General features: G+C 38.9%; 1 protein-coding gene across 2 annotated transcripts in view; it reads right to left on the bottom strand.

Moving 5' to 3' along the window:
- The window catches only part of LOC116783474 (cohesin subunit SA-2-like), a 57855-nt gene that overhangs the window by 26008 nt on the left and 5966 nt on the right, over positions 1-25881 (bottom strand). For both annotated transcript variants that reach the window (XM_032681052.1, XM_032681051.1), the window contains 9 exons: positions 24818-24914; positions 23737-23813; positions 18823-18894; positions 16409-16613; positions 15182-15333; positions 13868-13941; positions 13259-13382; positions 7498-7596; positions 5390-5469 (listed from right to left, as the gene is read on the bottom strand). In XM_032681052.1, coding sequence (XP_032536943.1) covers positions 5390-5469; positions 7498-7596; positions 13259-13382; positions 13868-13941; positions 15182-15333; positions 16409-16613; positions 18823-18894; positions 23737-23813; positions 24818-24914 — 980 coding nt within the window. The remainder of the gene's footprint in view (positions 1-5389; positions 5470-7497; positions 7597-13258; positions 13383-13867; positions 13942-15181; positions 15334-16408; positions 16614-18822; positions 18895-23736; positions 23814-24817; positions 24915-25881) is intronic.

Genomic DNA, 25881 nt, shown 5'->3' with positions numbered 1-25881 from the left:
GAGACCAATGAAGGGCCACAAAGATGATCAAGGGATTGGGGCATCTCTCCTATGAGGAAAGGCTGAGGGACCTGAGACTGTTTAGGTTTCAGAAAAGAAGGCTCAGGTGGATTTTATCAATATGTGTAACTATCTGATGGAGGGAGTAAAGAAGATGGAGCTAGGCTCTGCTCAGTGGTGCCCAGGACCAGAAGCAACAGGCACAAACTGAAACACAGGAGGCTCCCTCTGAACATCAGGAAACATGTTTTTATTGTGAAGGTGACAGAGCACTGGCAAAGGCTGCCCAGGGAGGTTGTGGAGTCATCACTGCCAGAGATACTCAAAAGCCATCTGAATGTAGCCATGAGCAATATGCTCCTGGTGGCCCTGCTTGAGTAGGAGTTTGGACCAGATGACCCTTCTAACTTCAGCCATTCTGTGACTTCTGAAATCCCAACCTCCCTGGTTTTGACTTTGTCTTCTAAGAGGTTAGGAATTTGTCCCATTTACATTAATCTACAGTAGTGTTATTTCCTCAAGACACGCGTAGGTCAAATGTAATAGCTCTGGCTGCAAAGGAAGCAACCCCTAATGGAACAGAAGCAAAGGTGGGGAGAAGAATCCATTTTCTTTGCAGCACTGACTGACAGACACTCATGACACCACTTGAGCACCTTTTCTCTTTTTTTCTTGAATGGGAAGGAATATCTGCGTGTACTACTACTTTTCACATACTGTTCAATCACTACTCTCTGTGATACAATGAGGTTTATATTCATAACTTCCATACAAATGAGTGCTTAGGCATTTTACTAGTCTCTGGAAGTAGCGGCACTCGACTACATCTGCCACCACCCGCACTAATGCTACCCCAGTAAATGGGTGCCTTTCTTTCTTACATACATAAGCTGTTCAAAGAATACTTCAAATACAGCAATAACACTGCTGCAAATTTACAGCCCTCAGAAGGCCAAGCAACATATAAAGGTTAAGCCAGAAGTTCCTGCAAGTGTTTAGGTGCCTAAAAATAAACAGGCATGGCCTTCCACATACCAATGTCATGACATACCATTTTCTCTGCACTTCAGCACGAACATGTCACAAAGAAGAAGTTGGGATATTCTAAAGGGAGATCGCAGCCTGCTTTTGTTCTGCATATGACACCAGCTGAAAGATTTCATATCTGCTGCTTTTTGTTTCATTTTGCAAGAGGCATGACTGCTGGAGTTTCCTGACTTGGGTAGCACTGTTGCTTATATCAAGAATAACCATTAAAATCACAACAGTAAAATAAAAACACACCTGATGCACTTTTCAGAGTTTTGCCACCCTACTCTTTGTTTTTAAAGGCTGTGCAGGGAAAGATCTGGTACACATTATGGGGACACTGGCAATCCCAGGTATAGCATCTCAATCCAAAAAGAATCAGTTCATTTTGCATTTAAAATTAAGTCAAGTTAAATATCCAAATCTGACAATACATTGTAAAAACAGTATTTGTGCACTGAGCACTATCAACCAAAAAATACATGTTGAAGCTGTTCTAATGTCTGCAATAAAATTTTAAGTAGAAAAATTGGCTGATTTGTTCTGTTATCTCATTCTCACTCCCCTGCTGTCATTACAGGTATTTCAGGACACACTTTGCTGATCAGCAAAGTGATAACATGGTTGCTACTACAATATAACAGCAGTCCTTTCCCATCACTTTACAATAGGATTAGCCTGTTGCAATATACTGTGATTATGCTGTGACAGACCTATGTGTTTTGCATTTAAAACTCAGTTTAATTTCTACTTACATTTAACTAATGTAATACAAAAGTCATTTTCCCCTGTGCTATTTACATATTCAAGCTAATTGTAGATTTGTGCTCCTACCCGTACCACTTGTAACCTTCCTCCATACATCCACCTAATTACTTTTGCTGCTCTTTTCCAAAATCCCTCTACTCTTTTAGGTAATTAAGCACACAAAAATTAACAGAATTGTCTAGCAATAGACACACTAATCTAATTTGCCTCCTAAAAGGCAATGTTTTCAGTAACATTCCATGGTCTCTCACTGTCACTCATATTTTCTCCCTCTTTATTTCCTTTCTAGTTCTATTCCCTGTCAGATTCTTTGCAACATTAGTGCTAACAATTATGCATAATTCAGTACCATTAATAATTTCTATTATGCTAAACCTCATATGCTCATTTCAGTTTTGGGATCGCATCATGCTTTGTAAATACAGAAATCCTCTAGCCCAAAAATAACCAGAAATCTACTACTCCAAAGACATGGCATTCAATTGAAACAACATGCAACAAACAAGAAGAAAAAAAAAAATCTCAGCTCACAGAGACAGACAAGAAGAAAATACAAATACGGATTTGAAAAAAAACACCAAGTTTATGCATAGCAAGAGGGTTTTGAATCAGCGCTGGGAATATTTTTTAATAATGTAATACATATAAGTGAGTTGAAAAGATCGGTGTTTCCACTGCCTCTGTAGCTAGCAAGAGAGAATATAAAGGCCAGCATAGTAATTTTATGGGCCAGTAGTACACAGAGTAGTCAAAGTATATTCCGCAGGACTGGAATGAAGTGATGGTTAAGAGATGCTCAAACCTGCTACCAACATACATGGAGCACAACTCTGCTGCAATTGTGAAACATCATAAAAACAGTTAATTGGTGATGAGGTCTTGCAACTATACTCACCCAAAAGACAATTATGGAAGCCAGTAAAAGCAAGTTACTGACATAGTAAATTTTCCCCAAGAAAAAGCACCCAGTGGACTAATAGGGGGAAAAAGCTATTTCTGGCCTTGTTTCTTGCCGATTCTCGTCATAAAACAACAAAATATTTATTCCAAGATTAGAGACATGTTCTAGAGGTCAGTACCTGACCAGTTAACATCATATTATTTTTTTTTAAATGGTTCCAATCATTTTTTTTAATGATTCCAAATCGAATATAGGGAATTTATCAGGTAGAGATTTTTGCCAGTAGCTTTAAAAATAGAAACTTGATCTGAAAGGTCTCTCATATCTCATTGAAAATGCAAGTTGGGCCACTAGAATACAGTTGCCAAATTTGCAGATGACAAAACTGAGTCATTCACAACAGAAGCCAATACAGCATGACAGAAATGGCAAAAAATTTAATTACATCAATGTATACTAGTAGACATGCCATTTATACAAGCTGTCATTTATTATTCTATTGTCCCTTCTAAGGCAGGGGAGTTGCTGTCCCCAACCCCATTTCATGCTTTACTGCATGTATCAAGCAGCATTACTGCTCAATATCCAGATACTGGGTTTGAGCTATGAGACACACCTATTTGAAACACAATAGCTCTGAATGTCTTTGTTTCTGCAATGCCAGTAGCAAGTCCTTTCTGCCACTATTGTAGGAACTAAGGCATCAGTTTTCTCCCGCTAGAAAAGCATCTTGATGCAGGCTCTTATTAAGAAGCCTCTACATGTGACTGTCTATATTGTCTGCATTCTCTTCACACAGGTTTTACAGACTGGTCAGTACTAGTCTTATCAAAGAGAAGAGCTGTCATTGAATTTGCTTACTGAGCCCCCAGTTCCCACTTCCATCACTCCAATAATTAAGCCAAATCAACAGGGCTCAGAGTAACTGGGGGGTACAGTGGAAGACAGGAGGATGGCTATGCAACAGATGAGCAAAAGAAAGAAAAGAATGTATTTGCTAGGCCTCTATACAGCCTAATAAAAAACTATTTCAAAATGTATTAATTTTACTTAGGAAAACTACATTTTATGATGGAAAAATGTCATTCAGAAAACTTTAGAAGGCATTTATTCACACTGAAAATCATATTTAAGCAAAATTAGGAAAAAAGAGCTTCAGGGAAAAAGAAACATTGATCAAACTTTTATAGCTGCAGCTTGCATTAATGAGAATATGATCTCTTATAATAAAGCCAGAGATGATAAACAGCTGCAGTGCCAATATAGCTCTTGTTATTTCAGATACAGAACAAGAGCAGCCCTAAGTGGTGTTTGGAATCTTTGTACTTCAACAATGGTGAATTGCTCTTCCTAGCACAGGGACACATTACACACGGACACAGCATTGTGCTTTGTTCCAACAGCACACCACAGGGAACCAAGGGATGTAAAAATGGACATTGTGAACACAGAAACAATGTAACCACAGCTACTACCAGTGAGGCCCAAACAACGGTCCTACCTTCAGAAAAGTGTATTGTGTTCACAGCATCATATGCTGCTCTGATGTGCCTGTTGAAGGGGGACTGAAGAAATGCCACTCAAACTAGTAGAGTGAGAAGTGATACAGTAGACTATAAAGCAGCACTTCAACATACAAATGTACTTGAAATTTAATGTAAATACCTGCAACACCATATTCATCGGTCCATTACGGTTTACATGCTGAGCTATCGATGACTAATACTTGTGTCTTAAATGGAGAAGCAAATCCCACAAGGCTAATGGACAATGTGTCATGCTGTACATGGAAGTTAAGCATCTGCATCAGCTGAATCCAACTTACACTCAGAGACAGAAAAGACACTGACTTCCAACATCTCAACTGTATTACCAATGAAATGGGAGTGAGGGTTTTATTCACATTTTGCTTTGAAAAAGAGGGACAGAGAATTTATTCTCTACATATTTTGCAAATAAAGCCATGTCTAAAATAAACAGGCTGCTCAAGGATATATAAGAATAAGATTCTTATACTTCTGTAAGAGTAAGTCCAATTTTTCCCCACACTTCCAGCTTGCCATTACCCTACCAAATCTATGGCTGGGAGGTAGATTTCCCAAGAAAACAACTTTTCTGTTAGTTTTTAACTTCAGCAAAACCAAAATATCATACACTTGATCATTTCTTGTTGGTCAGTGTGCTGTGGGCTCAATAGCTCCCAGATTCTCTGCCATGGAGTCAAGAATCTGAAAGTCCAAATTCTAGCAACAGCCTCAAAGCTCAAGGCCTCCTGCATTAGGTGCAGAGACAGGGAAGCTGGCAGAGTTCTCTGAGCTTCTGGCCAAGGCCTGGTAACCCTAGGACAGAAGATGGGGTGGGGACCCCATATTCAGGGGGAACTTCCTCCAAGAGAGGCAAATGCTCTATTTGAGAAAAGCCAAAATGAAAATGTGGCGTTTCCTTTCAAGACGAAGTGTAAAGACATAAAAATGTAGTTTTCAGATTGAATCTCAGCACAGGGGTTTTCTTAACAATGCTATTTCCCACAGGAAGAAAATGTCACATCTTGGGCAGCTTATCTGTAACTCATATCCTACCAGGAGCAACTGTTTCCCAACAGGTAACTGATTACAGGAAGACTCATCAGGATTGTATCTACATCTTGTTGCCATTAAAACAATACAGTAAATTAAAAAAGAAATTATTTACTGTGACATAAGCATCAAGAGTTTCATGGCTTGAACTGCTACTTCATGGTCCTTGTCCAGAGGCATGGACACAATTCGATCCTAATGGATGTAAAATGACAATAAAAAGATGTAACATGGTTTGTTCTCAATAAACACGTATTTTTGCTACAGCTAGATCATCTATGCTAGTACAGCAGAGATTTATTTTTATTTCGGCAGCTATTTCCTAAGAGACATAAGGCAACTTGATTACTACCAAGTAGTTCCCCAGCCCCTGAAAATTAACAGCATGTTAATTTTTTAACTGAATTAATCATGCAGTAATATGATATTTTTTATAGATGTAATGTATGCATTCACAAGAAATCAGCTACAGTCTACAAATTAAAAGTGACTGACAACTTGTTTCTAAGATGTTACTATTGGCACTTCAGCATGTTAAATGAAGGTAAGCTTCAAATTACAAGCATTATATAATCAGTTTCTCCCATCAACAGTGAAGTGCCTGTACCTACACATTACAGAAGCCAGTGCCTTGCTGGAAAGGTAATTAGGACTTAAGTCATAAAGGCACCTCCTGGAATAGCAGCAATATTCCTGACCTCCAAAATGCACACTGTTGTACTGTATTACTATTGTAACTTGGTACACATGCAAACATCTCAGAAAACTGGAAATTTTCCTGTCTCGCATAACCAAGAACTTGCACACCTCAGTGTGGCCTATATCTTTAAGATATATTAAACCTTTAGACTTGCTTGACTGGGGACTAACAGCTTTCTCATTTAACATAAATCTCTAGATTCATTTTACTTTGCACATTCCTTATTCTCACAATTCAGTTGCAAGGTGTGTTAAATGCACAAATCCTGAGTTTGAACACTCCAGGGTAACAGAGACAACATGTCAAACTCCCTCCTGCAGGAAATGGATTGATGGTTATTTGACTGCATTCCCCATCACTCAGAAAGCATGATTTAAACTTTGAAACTTGTATGTTGCCTGTAGCTGTTTGGGCTTCTTTCACTTAGAGGGGAAGGAGTTGTGTTTAGGTGGAGTTTTTTTGATTGGGGGATGGAGTTTGCAATGATCCATTTACATTGCATCCTCTACACAGAGGGAGTTTGCAGTACAGACAGACTGGAGCTATTTCATCAGTCTTTATTGAATACCAATCCTGTGGTTACGCAGCTTGCAGCAGACAGAAAGATAAGGGACTACCACATAATCATTTAAATCAGGGGTTGATCTTAGACAAGCTTCAGTCTGAATAATTTATTCTTAAAATAGCAATATTAACCTATTTCTTGTTCTTTGAGGATGTGCTATAGGTATTTTTCACTATTAGCAACTGCTTTGATATACAGATAAGCCCTGCACCTTTGCAAAAAGAACACAAATTAGCACCACATGCAGGCATTGATTATGTACTGATGCAGGACTGCAATATCAATCACATCCTGAGCTTTTTTATTCAAATACTGAAAAGGCCCTACCTCACTGGGATAAAAGTAGCTGACAAAATCACTACCAATTTAATCCAAGTCAGGATTAAAAAAAGTAAAGGTCTTACTTCTTAAATGAGTCAGGATGTTGAAATATGATAAAGGCAGTGTACAGTGTCAGTGCAGCCACAAAACACTCTCAAACTTACTGTGTATCACCTGACTTGATCAGAAAGGAGATAAGGGATCCTGCTTCAAGATTCATACTGACATGGTAGATCAAGAGAGAGCCATTCCCACATCAGTGTGATACATGGACAGCCAGTCCGGTATCTACAAGGTTAACCCATTATCCGGGGCAGCAAAAAAAGGGACCTTCAGCATATGAAATTCTTTGTCATCTGCCAAAGATCCTGTAAAAAATTTGGGCCATTCTGGATGAATGGTGGAGGTAACTGACCACAGTGCATGCTAAATCCATTTTGTGCATGAACTAAAGTGAAAAGGAATATTCCACAGAAACAGAGGGCAACATCCGTGCCAAACCCCTTCATCCACTCAACCAGGCTGTTTCTGCAGTTCCTGTCAGTCAAGACAGTGGGGAGATCAGCTCTGATCAAAACATTTGATCTTGCGTATACACCTGACCTAGACTTAAAATAAACAGCAAACAGTAATTTACCTTGAATCTGCTAGTAAAGAGATCCATCCTGGAAACAAGTTCTTTTCTGCTATAAATTCCCTGCAGTCCCAGAAGACACTTCAACCGCACTTCAGCTTGCTACAAGACAAAGACAAATAGGCTAAGAGTAAAAAACATGTATCTTTGTTATTCACTACTGGCATTTATATTATGTAAATAAGAGTTCTTTGTGGTGCCTACAGCAGGCTATCCAAATGCTGCCTCATCTTCTTTATTAGTGATATCAGTACCATCTTGTTTGTGCATATACACACTTGTCTCTCTCTCACATACACAGAGGAAGCCTGCAGTGAGCCAAACTTAAAGGTAACATCAAAGTTTGTGTTAGGCTCCCTAAGAGTCAAAGAAACTCTCACAGACCTTGCAGTTAATAAAAGCAACAGAATGCAAAAGATACAGGGATTGTGCTATTCATCTGTTAAAGATACAAAGACAAGAGTATGGATGACCTACTTAATACAATCAGCACTCTCCCATACATCAGACTTTGCTTGCTTTCTTTCAGCTGTTGACTTGGACAACTGTTAGACACAGACAAGGACTCCAAGAAATTCTGGATTACTCTGGATTCCCAGAGGAAGAGGCATGCTCTAGAAACACACTGGCTTGTTATTGTGGGTTCTTAGAGTTGTGTTATGCCTTCTTCCTATTTCTGTTTTACACTAGAACACTGCATTTTAAGCATTCTAAGGAAAGTGTTGCTTTGAATTTGGCCTAATTAGTTAATTTAGGCTAAACATATTTATCCATGCAAGGTGTTATTTCATATTACGAGTACTGTTGCCTCATGGATGCCTCAAAAAGAAGTCTTTTCCTTATCCAGCTTTTAAATTATCTCATGCATATTGCTACATCTTTCAAATGACAAAGTTCTAAATAGCATTAGGAAAGTAATTTTTAAGATCCAACACAGAAAAATGACCGTGTTCTGTAAAATTATAATGCTAAGGATATCAGCAGAGACACTTAAATGAACTGCAGCCTTTGAATCAGTCTCTTTATATTTCTTTCTTAATTCCTCTTGCTAACAATAGCAGTAAGAATAATCAAGGAAATCCAAGAAGGGAGACCACCTACACATAGGCTATCCATTGCTACAAATTCCTGTTCACCTGCTTAGATGGAAAGCCAAGGATGATACCCAGTAGAAGGGTTTGCCTATAAGTTTTGCTTTTTGCTAGAAATATAACCCGAAAGATCAACAGGTAACAATGTACACTGTTCTTTAATCTGCCCATAACACATCAGCAGTACTTATTCTATGTTTTACTTAAACTTTAAAGTCTCTGAGGAAGAGACCGTTGCCCACACCTGCTGCTTCCTACAGCCACAGGGGCTCCGCAGCACAGAATTCACTCAGAAACAGTCCCAAGTCGGTACCCATCCCTGCACACTGGCACGAACTCAGCTCAGCCAATGTACAGCAATCTTGGCTTCAGCTGCACTTGGTTCTTTTCCACAAGGCTTTGCTTGTGAATAGGGACTGAATTCGTGCTTGGAGAAAAGGAAAGAAGTCTGCAATGGTTTGCTGAATGGTCATATAGCCCTTGGCATGCAGCAAGTAATGTCATTTGTCAGTCAGGTGGCATTCAAGTGTGGATCTGCAGATATAAAGTTTAATACATTAAAGTATACCATCTCCCTTCTAAGATACCTGTTCCCACCTGAAAGCTCTCAGTCATAACCCTTTATGTGTATGTTTCTTTTAAGTGTTGAGAAAATTAACTCTAGTAACTAGAAACACATAACTACTTCTACTCTGACTACCTCTGCTATTTTCCTACGTTTTTCATCTACATTTTCTCCTTCTCAACCACTTCCACTTTTCCAGATTCAACATTCCTCACAGTGAAGTAATTTTGAATGATCAATTTTGAATTAACTATTTCGCTACTCACCTTCAGCTCCTTTCAACACTAATACTAGCAAACACAAACACCCAGACACCTTATCTCCTTGCCAGACCTACCATTTTAACCTTGCCAAAATACCTGCCTGTTCAGTCTTTCAAAGACGTGACAGAGTGAAGGCGAATTATGTAAGCACATTTTCAGGATACTCTGAACACACACACTGTTCCTCAGCTGTACCACAGCATATTTCGACCCTGACCCACAAACAGACTGGCAGAAAACAGCAGCAAAGTGGTGGGCAGCTCTGATCTCAGAGAGCTCTGCATGGGCTCCAGTACTGCTTAGACACATCCAGGTATGAGATTTCAGCCCCATCACTATCACAGAGATGGGGCCACTCAATAAACCTTACAAATACAGGCTGGGAGTTGGATGGTTTGAGAGAGTAATTGAGTCATTTTTTACTCCTCAACACCCCCCAGGTTATAAACTGGGGAGATCCACTTCTGAATTATCCCTCAATAGCAGAGACAATCCACCTGTCCTTTGAATAAAACAATTTAAAAAACTGCCCTCCCCACAAAAAAATCCACACATATGCACAAAGATATGAGCAGAAAACCATTTGAAGAAATAAGTATTTCAGAAGTAGCCAGAACCATGGGATCAGTTTCTACAGCCATGTTGGACAGAAGACAAAACTAAAAACGCTTTCAGTTTCCTGAAATTTGCCAGGAGGATCCCATAGTCAAGACACAGAAGTTCATTTCAGCAGAAAGTTCCTGTTTCCATGGGATTTCTTTGCGTGTTTTTCACAGTCTAATGAGAAAACCTCAACAACTTGCCCTGAAGTTCCAGATAAAGCTAGTCTAACATGGTAGGAGATCCCAAGTGTTAATCTCCATCCTCTCTGCCTTCCTGATTGCTTCTACTTTTCCCATCCTTATTCTTCATTGTCTTGATTTTTCTATCTTTAACTCAGAACTTTTTACATAGCACTTCCCTTCAACACCTGCTGCTCAAATCAGCATGGGTTTAATTGGATCTGGATGTTGATTTAGGTACTACATATTCCCTTGGAAGAACAGTAGAGCCTTTGAGTACAAGCCAAGGGCCTAGGTTTCACAAATGCAGGTGACTGGGCTTATATATAATGTCCAACTGCAAACAACTATCAGATTTATTATCAGCTGTTCCTTGGTCTTCAAAAATAAAAAGTTAAATTATTTCTGGCAGATGAATATAAACTACTTGAAAGTATATGTTTATAATGCTGTTCCACAACTCTTACTGGGGCAAAGAGAGCTCTTCACATACAATTTTGAGCATCTTATCCCTGATTTTGAAGAATCTTCTTGCATCTAGAAAATAACCTTTCACGTAAAAATATAAGGTTTAATATCAAATTATAATGGCAAAATGGTATCTCATGGGGAAGAAACATTGATCATCTTCAAATAAAAGACTCTGGAGACAAAAATGTTAATTTTATACTTAGTTCCCCCTCCTCTCTCCCCTTTAAAGCTTCACAAATAACTGAACTTAATCTCTGTTTACAGCACTGTAGATGATCCTGGTCAGGTTTTCCCCCATCCTTAGAATGCTTCCGTGGTTGTTCCACTCTGGGACCTAAATTATTTGGCAAACTTCTCTGTGATATATACTAAAAGAAAATTGGCTCTGGGAATTAGCAGTTTCTTGCTGCCCACCCCCAGCAAGATGGGATAGAAATGCTTATTAAGGAGAAGTAGTGGGAAATTACATACATATGTATATAAAAGCACTGCTGCCCCTGCTGATGTCAAAAATGCCCTGCTCTACTTTTGAAATCAGGCAATTTGACAGTGGCTGCAAATCACAAATCACTGCCAGGACTGCAGCCACCAGTAGTGGCACACTACCAAGTTTCAAGCAAATGTAATATATGGAAGACTCCCCACTTTATCTCACTCTTATTGCATCTGCTTTGCTTTCAGATAAAAAGCTTTACAAAAAAAAAGCATTTCCAGTTCCCAGTAAATGGCACTGGATGAACTACGTGCATTAACTAGAGACAACAGCTGTTAATTTTCACTGTTACAGTACTGCGAATGAAGACACATCATCTTCAAAAATGACTTTATTTTGAGAATTCTCCAAACTGAACATACACTAAAAAGATATTCTGATCAGATAAAATTTATGCAGGAAAAACCCAACAGTCCTTGATAGATTTGTTGTCCTAAAAACCCAAATGCCGCCTTTAGAGGAACGGCACGATGCAGGGAAGCAAGAGGCCTCGTGCGACCCCTCCTGGCCTTGGCGGCAAACTACAACTTCACTCACAGAACACAAACATTGCCCAAAGCTGGCAAAAATACCAGGATGTTTCAGGATGTACACAGGAACTATATACACCTTCAAGGGTGGCCTGCAGAAGCACAGTGTGCCAATTTCTGTAATTAGCCATTCTTGATAAACATTCCTATCCTCCTAAAATCTCTCATCATTTTAGAAGCACGAGAAAAAGTATATTTTCACGGAATCACAGAATGGGTCAGGTTGGAAGGGACCTCATCTGGTCCAATCTCCTGCTCACACAGGGTCATCCTGGACCACATTGCACAGGATTGCATCCAGACGGTTCCTGCATATCTCCAGTGAGGGAGACTCCACAACCTCTCTGGGCAACCCGTTCCAGTCACAGAATCATAGAATCAACCAGGTTGGAGAAGACCTCTGAGAACATCAAGTCCAACCCTTGATCCAACACTGCCATGGTTACTAGACCATGGCACTAAGTGCCATATCCAGTCTCATCTTAAAAACCTGTAGGGACGGAGAATCCACCACCTCCCTGGGCATCCCATTCCAATGTCGGATTACTCTCTCTGTAAAAAATTCCTTCCTAATATGCAACCTAAACCTCCCCTGGCAGAGCTTAAGACTATGCCCTCTTGTCTTCCTGATAGCTGCCTGCGAGAAGAGACCAACTCCCACCTGGCTACAACCTCCTTTCAGGGAGTTGTAGAGAGTGATGAGGTCTCCCCTGAGCCTCCTCTTCTCCAGACTAAACAACCCCAGCTCCCTCAGCCTCTCCTCACAGGACTTGTGCTCGAGTCCCTTCACCAGCCTTGTTGCTCTTCTCTGGATCTGCTCCAGCACCTCAATATCTTTTCTGAACTGAGGGGCCCAGAACCAGACACAGTGCACAGTCATATACACAGTAAAGAAATTGTTCCTCGTGTTCAGGTGGAACTTCCTGTGCATCAGTTTCTGTCCATTGTTTCTTGTCCTATTGCTTGGCATTTTGGAGTTACTGACTTCTTTTGGGTTTTTGTTGTTTGTTTTGGTAGGTTTTGGGGGGGTTTTAAATGTGCCTCTACTCAAAAAGAAAAAACAAATATACCATAAGGAAAAGGAGAAAACTCTTTGGGAAATGGCTGGACTTTTTGTAAATATTTTCTATATCCATCTAATTCCAAATGAGAAATGCAATATTGAAGACTATTTACTATAGACAATATCTATTTGTTCATTTTTATAAATTTAAACAAAATTTTAAATGTCCATCAAGCATAAAAGCAGAATTTCAATCAACATTTAACACTACCTGTGCTCAACGGATATAGGCCAATTTACAATCAGAAATAATTCCCCATTCAGTAACATATAAAAATAATTGCACACACAGGGATACACAGAGAACTGGAAAAAATGTTCTCTGTTATTTAGTGCTACAATGGTTTTGAAAATAAAACTTGAAATGGCGAAGAAAGTAATTTCTTTTTTGTACCACTACAGTTTTAAATATCTACTCTCAAGAATTTAAATGTTAGGATTCTTCAAAAAAATTTTTTTAAAAATCCCCTGTACTACCCCCAGTAAGAAAAACTTTAAAACTTTACCTTATCATACAGCATCCATCCAACATATTTTAAATAGCTATCATTTAAAAAAGCATCTGGGTATGTTTTAATCCAGCTGCCAATTTCTTCAATGCAAGTTGCTCGGATCTCAGGGATCACATCACTGTGAAATTATAAAATCATAATTTTATAATATGTATTAATTTATAATACATTTATAATAATGTATTAATATACATTACAAATCAATATAAAAATCAATTATATTATTTGCAATATTTTTATATTCTGGAATTGTAAAAGCATGTGTTATTCAAAATATTACAAGTATTTTCATATTAATAAGTTAGTCTTCAATCAATACTTAGACCACTTTTAGCCACAAAGTTTCATGCAATAATTATTTTGCAATTCCTGATATCTTCTCAATCACAAATGCACTGCTCTATAGCCAGCAGGAAGAACTGAAGAAGCATACTCAAGAGGTCTTTTCATAAGCCCAAATTCTTTAAATTAATTTAACTGCTACACTTTCTTTGACACCATCAGTGCCTCTAGGATATTTAACTTGATTCTCCTATCTGTATAATCTGAGCAAGAGTTTCTTGGGAATGAAGATACACATCACAGCTTTATTTTTACTCTTACCGGTAACGGTTTAGAAATGTCCCTTTGAAAATAGCATTCATCATGTTCTGTATCTCTAGAAGCTTGTGCTCATACTGAAATATAAAGAGAACTGAATGTTAATATTGGTCCCACAATTCACTACACATGAAAAATTTGCAGCAGGGCACTTGGAATACTACTGTGATGAAAACAGTTGGTGTTTACACATGTTATCAACATAAAATGAGTGGTCTGTGTCTACACCAGCAATTGGCCTACTTGTTAGCTATGTCCTGAGGAAAAGTTTATTGGATACCAACTGCTAACCTGGATAACAAGGAACTTGTTTGATACAGTGAGTCCTGATCTATCAATATGCAAATGATCTTCACATATAGGTCCAAATTCTGGTTTTATGTATTTGAACAGAGATGGAAGAAAGGCATTTTCAAAATACATCAATTGCACAATGAGCATGTATTTTAACTGAGCCCTGAAAATCTAGATATGAACTTCTAAGAAACCAAGCCACTTAATAAAAACATTCTCTCATCAACAGCATCAGAAAGGGTGACAAGTTTGAGTTTCCCCCCAACACACCCACTTCCTCTGTCTTTCCCATAAGATCAGATTTATGATGATACTAAAACACCCTGTCTAACCCAAACACTCCTTCCCACAAAAAAGGGGTTCTTTCTGTAACAGAGAAGTCCATGGACATTCAAAGCTTAGAAAAGAGATTAGTGATTCTAAGCCCAGGAGACAAGGAACTGTGCTTGATCTTCATATATCAAGTCACCTCCTTCTTCAAGTCAGAGTTATTTTTTAAAGTTACAGTTCTGCCTCTGGGAGTTGAAAAGGAGTTGTTTGTTTGAGCAAGGAAGAAATGACAGAAACTGAACAGCAAAAGTGATACAGGACATACCTAAGTTAAGTCTGTTTTTACAATGCATTACTTACACAGAGATGTCAGTTATCCCATGTCCTTTTTCATTCTTTGCTAATATTTTGGCTTGTAATTTGTACAAACGTATACAAAACTGCACTCCCACAACACCAGAGCTATTGAGGCAATTAAATCTGTGTGTAAACCCACATTTGTGCAAAGATCAAGGGCTAACAATACCAATTTAAAGAAGCAGTTACTAGGACAGACATCAGAGGTTAACAGTACATAACGCAGTTATTACGTTAGTCATTTTTGTACCACTTAATCCAGCCAGTCACACCTGCTCTGCACAATGCATTAGATAAACATATAAACCTCAAAGAGCTGCAGTGACCCAAAAGCAAGCAGTCATAAATCCCTCTTTTTACATTTTCACACATCTCCATACAAGATACCTCCCTAACCTCTTTCTTTTTTCTCTCTAGCTGGTCAAGTCTGTAACTGGTCCTCTTGCCACTTATCCTTTGCTTCTCCACCTCATATAATCTTTGAGCATTGTGCTTGTTGACATCAAGGTTCAGATGGACGCTTACAACTGCCGTCAAAAGTTTCATTGCTGAAAAAGAAACAAACCCAACACATTTAGCTTAGCTCAGAGATATGTAGCATAAATATATTCACCACTTTATCACAAAAAGGATAAGGTTAGCCAAATCCATTTTATATCCAAAATATGAACATTACTGGATTATAGTAATTTATTTTAAAATACAGTGTTCATAAAGGCAGACAATTTTCAAAAAAAGGAAAACTAAGTTCTATTTCTGGTGATTTACAACTTTTGGTCAGAGTTCTAGTCAGAGAAGTAATTTTCTGGGCAACTCTTCTTAGTTTATGTAATTCTGACTTTTCTGCAAAAGAATCTAGAATTGTGGAACAGCTGATTTTCAGTAACTAAAAAAAATAGAAAAAACAAGGAAGCTGGCTCAGAAAAGGCTGGGAATCTTAATTTTAATGGAATTGACAAAAATTCATATTCCCCTAAGGATCGCTAGATAGTTTGTAGAGATTTCAAGTGGGTTTTTTGAGTCTTCAAAGCAAACAGCATACTAAATTATACTTTAAGTGCTCTTTGCATGGCGAAGAGGGTATTTACTAGCTTTAGGGGGAATAAAAAGTTGCAGCTTTAGTATCATCATGCTTCATGAGACAAAAATGTGTAACTAGCAATGTTCTTTTTAGCACAGAGACCACAAAAATAGCAGCTCTCCAAAGGAAGCTTTTTTAGGTGAAGTGTTTAATGCAACCTCATCACGTTAATTAGTGGAGGGACGAAAATAAAGTAGAAAACTAGGAAAAAACAGTTACTGAAAAAAAAAGACTCAGAACAGCATAATTCTAAAGTTAGTCATGTCAGACACTAAAGAAAATTTCTTTATAAAGAAAAAAATTGAGCTAAATCTATCATATCTAAAGCATCCAAATTCCATTCAGATATACACAGGAACAAACAATTCATACCCTAGACAACTGTATAACATATATTAGGAGGAAGGCACTCTCAGTGCGTAAGAGAACAACTGCTCCAGTAAACAGAGTTTTTCAATTTAGAGCAGTTTTGTTTGTACACAAGACAACAAAACTCTACCTACTCTAATGATAATCTCCAGCAACTCTGCGAGTTATTTTACCTGCCAAAGTGCTTGTGTGTCTAAATGCTCTGACCATGGAGTCTGCTAAGCCCGTAAGCAGCGAGATGACAGTGTCCATCAAGTAGCTATCATACAGGATGCTGCACTGGCACTGCTGGACAAGCACTGCAATAAATTCACAGAAATTGGCCTTGAACTTCTTCCAATAGGGTCCTGTTCTGATCAGTGGGTAGTCTTCATTGTCCTGTACAAGAAAGAAAAGTCAAGAGAAAACACACTAATTATCTTTGTTTGTGCATTCGCATCTCTCCGACTGAATGTGAGAGAGAGCTTTGCTGAGTTTCACTTCATGCTCCCAAAAGTTTTTTCATGGTTATTACTCCAAATCAGGACAAGCAACTAGGCTACAAGCAAGCACAGAGACAAAATAGCTTCATCATAGCTACCCTGTCATGACAGCTCACATTTGAAAACAATGTACATGAAGTAGCTGTGAACAGACAGGAGGAGAGAGCATGCGAAGCCAGAGCATCATAAATAACTTTCGGAGGCATAAACCATGAGCACTCATGGCCCCCTCTACTTCCTCACAGGTAGTAGTGCTTCCCCACTTCCCTGTCTTTCCTCTTCCTGCAAAAGCATGGTAAAATCCAGGCAGAAAATTAAGTGAGTGTAAGTGGAGACAAACAACTGCAGTGTGAACAGGATGGGATTGTTTTCCTCAGTAGCACTGCCAGCTTAAGGAGTTTATCAGCCTAAAGCTTACTGACATAGGTGTCATTCACCTATACCATCCACACCAGGGTCTCCAAAAACCTCCACAAAGTAAGGAGGAGGAGTAAAACCACCTCTACAGTAAATAGGCAATACCTTTGACATTACACAAAAAGCAAGTTACAGTAAAAACCATAAGTGTTCACAGTACAGTTCATACTGCCAGAAGGAAAGAAGACAGAGGGAAGTTAAAATGACTTCTCACACAAAATGGTGTACCTCGTGTGAAAGGCACATTAGGAATACTGTAAATGGCAACCTCAGACAATGTGAATATTTATTTCATTTGCACATCACAGATCCCAGGAATGGTTCAGAATATGAATTTGCATCCTGACAGTTTCCAGGTGTGAGTGGAGCCAAGGAACTCCAAAATTTTACTCACTATGGAAAACTTCATCCTGAAGGCAGGTCACTGTTCAGCTGGTCCTTCACTAGGTGGTCAAACACCTTCTCAGACATATTCTAACTTAACAGCTTCACATCCAGCATAATTTCGTGTACTTAAAAAGTACACTTTATGCTCTCTCTTGTAACTTTGTTTCCAAAGCACAGGGGCCACGGCTTTCTTGAAAAACAAATGCAAACTCAGACCGATCACAGGGTTGGGCCACAACCTAAAATACACTGGAAATCTGGAATTTGGGATGTGTTCCTGGTCAGGTTATAAGAGTCAGTTCAGAGCCTACCAGCAGCAGCAAGTGCCAAGACAGAAAGGGAAGTTCTCATCAAGCTCCATTTAATGTTCCTTGATCCTGACACAGACAGTAGAAAGACAATCTACAACTTCAGGAAATACCTACTTTACCACCATAACTTACTCCTCAATCTGAAAAGCAGCACAAATATACAAAATCTCACTTTTCAAGAGCATTACTACTATCCTTGTTTATTGCACTGGGATATTGTTTAATGGTAACATGCATATTGTAAACATACAGATGACACAATGGGCACACCACCTAAAGTATGGCACCTAACTTGGGATCCCCTTAGATTCCTTTCATAACCAGTAGAGAAGCAGCTCTGCTTCCAGAAATCAAGTCAGATTAGGCACTTAATACAGGTTCTTCCAGAAACTATTGAAATCACCCAAGTGAGTGAAGTGAGCTCCTGCTCTGACTCAACCTGGAAATGTTTCCTTCTTTCATACAGAGTCTATGTAAACAGAGGAAAATCAAAATGAAGTGCCAACAAGGAAATAAGATAAATTCCCCACAATGCTGCAATTGTTGTATGGGAAGGGGCATTGCAGAAAAGCTGATTCTGCTCTCAAAATATTCTCCATTTAAACATTTATTTGAACAAATCTGTCTGCCAACACCTCTGTGTGCATACGCATGTGTGCACATACGCATGCATACACACGTGTGTGTAGAGTTTGCTGGAGGGGATGGGGAACATTCTTGAGCACCACTGCAACTTGATACAGGCCAATCTGTTCAAAATGCTGATGTCCCATCTCTTTGACATCAGTAGTGAGAAACAGACACTTCAGAAGTGTGTGTTCATCCAAACCAGAGGTCTAAAACAGACCTGATGAGGCACCTCTAGAAGTGCACAATTATCTCCATACACTTTAAGATGACTACTTCTGATGTGTCTGCCTACACCAGAAACAGGATATACAGCCACAGAAAATGCTATACTTCAGTCACAGAGAACGACAACAGTCCTACCATGTCCACAGGCCAAGTAACTGTCAGAATCCAAGGATAGGCCATGAATTTCTTGTACTGCAACCCAGTTTCCTGTAATGCAGGAGACAAAATTTTGAAAGCTTGACGATGAAATGGCACAGTTAATTCATAAACACAAAAGCATCACAAAACATGCAACATCTTTAAAAGGCTATTAGAACTTCAGACAATGTGTATTACAGGTGGTTCAGACAATCCAAAACATTAAACAAAATCTAAATCCTTCTTTTCTTGGTATTTTTTATTTATAACCAATGACAGAAGAAAAACACAGTTTTATATAAAACCTGAGTTTTCTTGCTACAAGTAAGACACAACTTGTTTTCAAAATTTAAAAACAAACATATACAAGGTATAACTCTCATTATTAATTCTAAGATATGGCTTCTCAGGAAGTCTAAGTATATATCCCTTTCCAACATTTAGTACCTAGATACTGTTAAACATCCAAACTCTAAAAAAAAAAAGCATTCTAAGCTTTTCAAATTATAGAGAAATGTTTTCAGCACTAGTGTAACTTGATTCAGAGATGTTTTCTCAACTCTGCAATTATTCCAAGACAAAAGGCATGAAATCTAGAGTTATTTATTATGTTTAGTGAAGTAAAAGTGTTTCTATCCCCATCTAGTTGTACAGTTACGCAAACTTAACTCTTCCATTGACAAACATTTCAGTAACAAAATGGGAAAGGGAAGGAAACCTATAAAAGAACAAAGAACTACAAAAAATAAAATGTCACATACAGAAAGAAAAGCAGAAGAGAGAAACAGATTAGTTTAAGAAAGAAGTAAAACAGAAAACAGTGGTCCTAAAGACAAGTCTATCTCACCACTGAGAGGTCTGTCTATGTGGTCTATCTCACCACAGACCACAAAGAGGAAATGCCTCAACGATCACATTCTCTGCAGCCAACACCAGCAAAAGTTTTCACAGAATCACAGAAAGACTGAAATTGAGAAAGACTCTTTGAGATCATCTAAACCAAGCCCACTTGCTCAAGCATGGTCAGCCAAAGTAGGCTGCCCAGTGTGACTGGTAACCCTGCTCTCAACCCCTACTAATGTCTTTAGCATAACTAATGCCATTTTATGAGGCAAGCACCACTTCTCTGTGATCAAGCAGGTCACGTATTCATTCCCTTTCCCTCATTCTCAGGACCAGAAGGTCCTGTGAACCAAGTAGACAAACCAAACAGATTTCTTCTTCCCCTTCCTAGTGGTCTCGTGGTTTTTGAGAGCCAGGCCAATTACTTCCTTCCTTACTGGCCTTGAAGGTCCCACGCATCCAGACAGACAGGTGGTGGCAATGACCCAGTCACACAACAGGGAACCATCACAGCAACCAGAGCAGTCTATAGAATCAAGGGGCTGCAAGACTTAAATGATGAACTTTGACCAGAGCTGCTGCTGGACAGTGAGACCTGAGCTGTATTATAAATTCTATATTATGCTATTATATTGATTCTTCTTGTAGAAATCCTCTTGCATTTTAATCATAAATTCTGTGCTAGACTAATCATAATATATTGTTAAGAAATAAAGCTTTAATTGTAACTATAATTAGTGCCACCATCATTCTGCCAAGGATCCCTGAAAGTACATGTCTGTCCTCTCAGTGTCAGGTGATGCTTTGTGCAGTCAGCTAATATTTTCACAGACAGACACTCCACAACCTCTCTGGGTAACTTGTTCTACTGCTTGACCACCCTCCCAGTAACAGTTTTCTTGTGTTCAGGTGAAATTTCATACATTTCTGATTGTGCCCATTGCCTATCTTGGCTTGCCTTTGCACTCACCATTGAGTAGAGCTGTGGGCACCATTGAGTAGAGCTGCGCTTCCTCCTTGTCATTCTGTCACATCAGGTATTTTTACACATGGATGAGATTTCTCTGAGCCACCTTCTTTCCAGACTGAACAGGGTCAACTCTCTCAGCCTCTCCTCATATGAAAGCTCATTAATCATCTTCATGGCCCTTCACTGGACTCACTCCAGTAAACCCATCTCTATTGTACTGTGAGGCCCAGAACTCAACTCAGTTCTCCAGATGTGGTCTCAGTAGTATGAACAGAGAGGAAGGATCACCTGCCATGACCTGCTGGCAGTGCCCTGCCTAATGCAGCCCAGGAGGCTGTTGGTCAACTTTGCTGTGAGGGCGCACTGCTGACTCGTTCATTTTGTCATCCACACAGAGATCCTACTCTGCAGAGCTACTTTCCAGTCAATCAGCCCCCAGTGTGTAGTGGTGCATGGAGTTATTCCTCCCCAGATTTACAGGGTTTCCTGTTGTAAAACTTCATGAGCTCCCCCTCTGCCCAACTCTCCAGTCTGTTGAGATCCTGCTGAACAGCAGAACAACCACCTGGTCTAGCAGGTAATCCTCCTAGCTTTTGTATCATCTGACAACTTGCTATGAGCAAACTGTCCCACTGTCCAGGTCATGATTAAATATGACAAACAGCACTGGCCCAAATATCAAACCCTGGGGTACAGCACTAGTGACTAGCCTCCAACTGGACCTTGTGCTAACCTCATGGGCATGGTTGTTCAGCCAGTTTTCAGTCCACCCAACCGTCCACTAAACTAACTCAATACTTCACCAGCTTGTACATGAGAACAGTGTATCAAGTCTTACTGAAGTCGAGATAAAAAAACATCTGCTCATCCCTCCTCATCCACCAAACTACTCACTTTGTTATAGTTGGCTATCATGTTGGTTAAGCACAATTTCCCCTTTGTAAATCCATGCTGACTACTCCTGATTACCTCCTTAACCTCCACGTGTTTGGACATTACTTCCAGAATTTGTTGCTTCTTCACCTTCCCAGGGATCAAGGCGAGGCTGATCAGTTTGAGTTTGCCAGATCTGCCTTCCTGCCCTTTCTGAAAACGGGAGTGACGTTTGCTTTCTTCGACACTTCAGGAATCTGTCCCAATTGCCACAACCTTTCAAAGATCATCAAAAGGGGCCTCACAGTGACATCGGACAGTTCCCTCAGCAATCCTAGGTACCTTCTGTCAGACCACATGGTTTTATGTATGTTCAGTCCATTTAAGTGTTCCCTAAGTGGACCTCCTTCAAAGAAGGTAAGTAATCCTTGCTCCAGACTTCCCCTATGGTCTTACAGACCTAGTATTTCTGAAAGCCAATCTTACCAGTAAGGACAGAAGCAAAGAAGGTATTGAGTACCTCGGGCTCTTCTGTGTCCTTTGTCACAAGGGCCCCTACCACATTTAGCAGTGGACCCATGTTTTCCCTGGGCTTTCTTTTGCTGTTTCAAAACAAAATTTCAAACTAACAGAACTGTCTTGTTAAAACTCTTACTTGACATCCTGAAGCATTTCACTAGCAGATTGTCCCCACAAGTCAGTGTCTCAACGTTTGTTATCAAACAGACAGTTTCGCCACCCAGAATATTTATATATTCTTTTCTTGTTGCCCTTCACACTTCTTGCAAAATTCAACTCCACTGACATTTCCCACTAAGACTAGTGAAAATTTTAGGAGGAAGCATTGGTACAAGGTTGCAATTAGTTAACTGAACAGCAATGCCATGGTTGAATCACCGAAATCATCAGGAATGAAGAATTACATAAAAACCTTTAATTTTTCAATCCTCTGAATGCTACAAACAAACAATAAAAATTAAAAGGCAAGATGAGGTACTCGAGCACATACACAGCAATATTCTCCACTCTCATTACTACTTTCACTACTACCATCATTTAAAAAAATGGTTTTGAAATAGTAGTCCTCTGTGGCACCATTTCTCAACTAACTTAATCACTAACTGACATTTCCATCTAATTTATGAAAAAGATAAGAGAGAACTTACTTTCTTTATATAGCATACAGAATACAGTTTCTAAGGTAACTGCAGAACCTTCCTTTTTGCCCACCAGGACAGATGAAAAGGTTACAGAGCTGTAATACTTCCAGGATGATGATAATAACAATCACATGTTTGTATCTGTCAGAGTGCCTACAATACCATGAGAGTTAATCAGGCCTAATTTAGTTGGCAAAGAAGTGCCAGATTACTAATTCATATGGCCAGACACATATCGGATCATTTCTGTCAAAAATTAGCCCAAGAACTACTACACTTCTAAAATGAAGAAAACCATATTGACAAATTCATCCTCCGTGGGAATTTCTACAGCAGCTGGTCTTTGAGAGATGCTCAATTAAAGCAAGGCTGGTGGCTGCTGCTTGACAAATCAATTCAGAGGTGACAAATACCGAAAAAAAAGCACAGAAGCAACTGTGAGAACGCTGTAGAAAATTTAATGTTGCCATAATTAGCCAAGGAGCAGTCAAGCAGAGAAGCATCATTGTAAAGCTGCACGTTTTTTCTTAACGATCCACAAGAAATGATTCACTATTTTTTCAAAATTATCTAAAAAATTTTCTTCTTTCAGATGACATAATACAATTATTAAAAATCATACTATCAATAAAGCAGAAGGAACATATTCAAATAAAAATGTCAGTTAAAAATATCTCATCAGTAATCCATATTAGTATTTTTTAAAAGACCATCAACCAAATACCAAAGGAAACCATTTACTTGCTGAAACACCAAGTTATATTTACCTGTATGAAGTCACTACCCAAAGAACTCCTAAGAGAAAGCCAAATTCAGGAAGACTGCAGTTAGACAGCCCTAATAACACTCTCAAAATAAAAGTGACTTACAAATAACATATCCTGCTGCTGCTAAAATGGGTCATTATAACACCAAATTTCTCTTCTGAAAAACAGGATTATTTTTCTAAATTAAGGAAATGGGACATAGCTCCTGATAAGCAACAGGAACTCTGTCCAGGTTGACTACTAAGGTAGAGCCTATTATTTATATAAAAAAGGCATGCAAAGTCAAAGCTGTGCCTACCTCATCAAAGGTCTCTGTCATTTTTCGCATGACATCCTTCTTGTGCAAACTTTGAAACATCTCTGCTGTTACCATGCCTAGGAAAGTAATGTTTTAAAAACAAGAATTATCAACAACCACACAATATTAATCAAGTCCAAACCACAGTACGGACTTCATTTCAAATTTAGAAACACCAAGAAAGGAGGACTCTTTTTTATTTATCTGCTACACTGCTATGGGCAATAGATATATTAAGAGACACATAAGTTCACTAATAGGAAAAAGTACTGATGAACCAAAACTGAAATTCACTTTAGAGAAGTCTGCTCTGTGCTGTCTGGCCCTGTCTCTGTCCACTCATTTACTTCAAAGATTTACTAAAATTTTGCCCACTGCTAGTCAAAGACCCCAAAATACTAGAGAGAAGGTATATTAGGCAAAGACCTGAAAAAAAAAAAAAGAAGTGTAAAAGGTACATTTCTAGCTGTCTAAATACACTCAGAAGTTTCAAACTAACAGAACTGTCTTCTTAAAACTCTTACTTGACATCCTGAAGCATTTCACTAGCAGATTGTCCCCATAAGTCAGTGTCTCAATGTTTGTTACCAAACAGACAGCTTCACCACCCTCCGGTAAAAGGAGCCACAATGAGGCAATGGATTGCTTTTCTAGCCACCAAAGCAGAGAGCTGAATTTGTTAGCTGCTTCTTTTCAAACAAATATACCAGCAATACAAAATAAACTCAGACATTACAAAACAAATGGCAACTGAAACACTGGATTTTAATTAGAACACTCATCAAAACCATCCTCCCTACATGGGGATTCTGCAAAGCGATGTGACATGCCACTTCAGAAAACTGACCTTGCAAACCATGTTCAAATACAACTCTCAGAGCTGGAATGCTGTGAACAGAGTCAAAGAGTTTAACCAGTAGCATTCTTTACTATTAGTCCTGCCCATCTGGAGTTTGTCTTAACGAACAGTACAGATTATAAGTACATGATTTACTGAAGAGAAAAATTCCATTTTAGAAAGCACACTTCAGACTATTCTCATCCACAAACAATGGAAAGGGCTACTAAGAGGGTAAATTACCTTGACAGCCTGAGCACTGAATGAAGAAGTTGATCAGATCTAGAAGTGCCACATTCCTGTCTTGTTTATAAGCTTCAACCCAGTCATCTACTACAGACTAGAACAGATTAAAGAAACTCATTAGTCAGGAGCTGAACACAGTATGCTGTACTCCACTGACAATATCCATAATAAAGACACAAACTAACACTGTTCCATCTCCATTAAATTATAAAAACAAGAATAAACTCCACACAATTCTGTTCCATTTCTAATAGTTTTAAAAGACTCCTTCTGGGGCAAAATGAAGCCTTAAACTACTCATAACCACAGTTTTAATAAATTTAATATAAAAAGAAGTCATCCTCCTGACTTCTTGCTAGTATCAAAGTAACAGTTAAATTTAAAAACAAACAAACAAACAAAACAAAAACATGTATATTTAACCATCTAATAATTAGTATTAAATTACATAGCAATTTTCCCCGGGAGCTTTCTTCTCCAGCACTTGTGCAGTGACTACACTTAATCCAAAAAACAACTCCAGATTTCATCTCTAGCGCAGTACAGCCTACAACCTGTGTGACACAGGCCTCCTGGGACAAGCCATCCAGGCTTCAACCCACTGGTAGTGCCACACAGGTCTATTAAGTTCTAGCAGCAGCAGAGCTCAAGCTCTACTGCCTTTCCAGGACCTTCCCATCACGGTTTGCATAGCAGAAGGCGAGCTCTTCAGGGAGCTCTACTGAAGTTAACACAGCTTAAGCATGGCAAAAGTCCATCCACACAAACATCTTGGAAAAACTAAGGTCTCACATTCAAAATATAAATGTACTTTTCATGCATGCGTGCACAGACACACATACACTTTGCTTACAGACACTACACAGTGGAGACATAGGTATAACTGTATAAAAATATTTGGGGCTCCAGATTTTCATACACATATACAAACATAATGTATACAGAGTATGGGGAGGTGGGCTTTCTCACACTGAAGCTAACTATATAGACACACAGAAAACCTGACTATTATGCAAACTACTATCAAATCACATTGGGATAGAGGTAAAAGAAAAATACCA

This window comes from Chiroxiphia lanceolata, chromosome 2, assembly GCF_009829145.1.
Source record: "Chiroxiphia lanceolata isolate bChiLan1 chromosome 2, bChiLan1.pri, whole genome shotgun sequence".
Taxonomy (NCBI): domain Eukaryota; kingdom Metazoa; phylum Chordata; class Aves; order Passeriformes; family Pipridae; genus Chiroxiphia; species Chiroxiphia lanceolata.
Note: the sequence above shows the minus strand (reverse complement) of the source record. Positions and strands in the feature narration are given on the sequence as shown.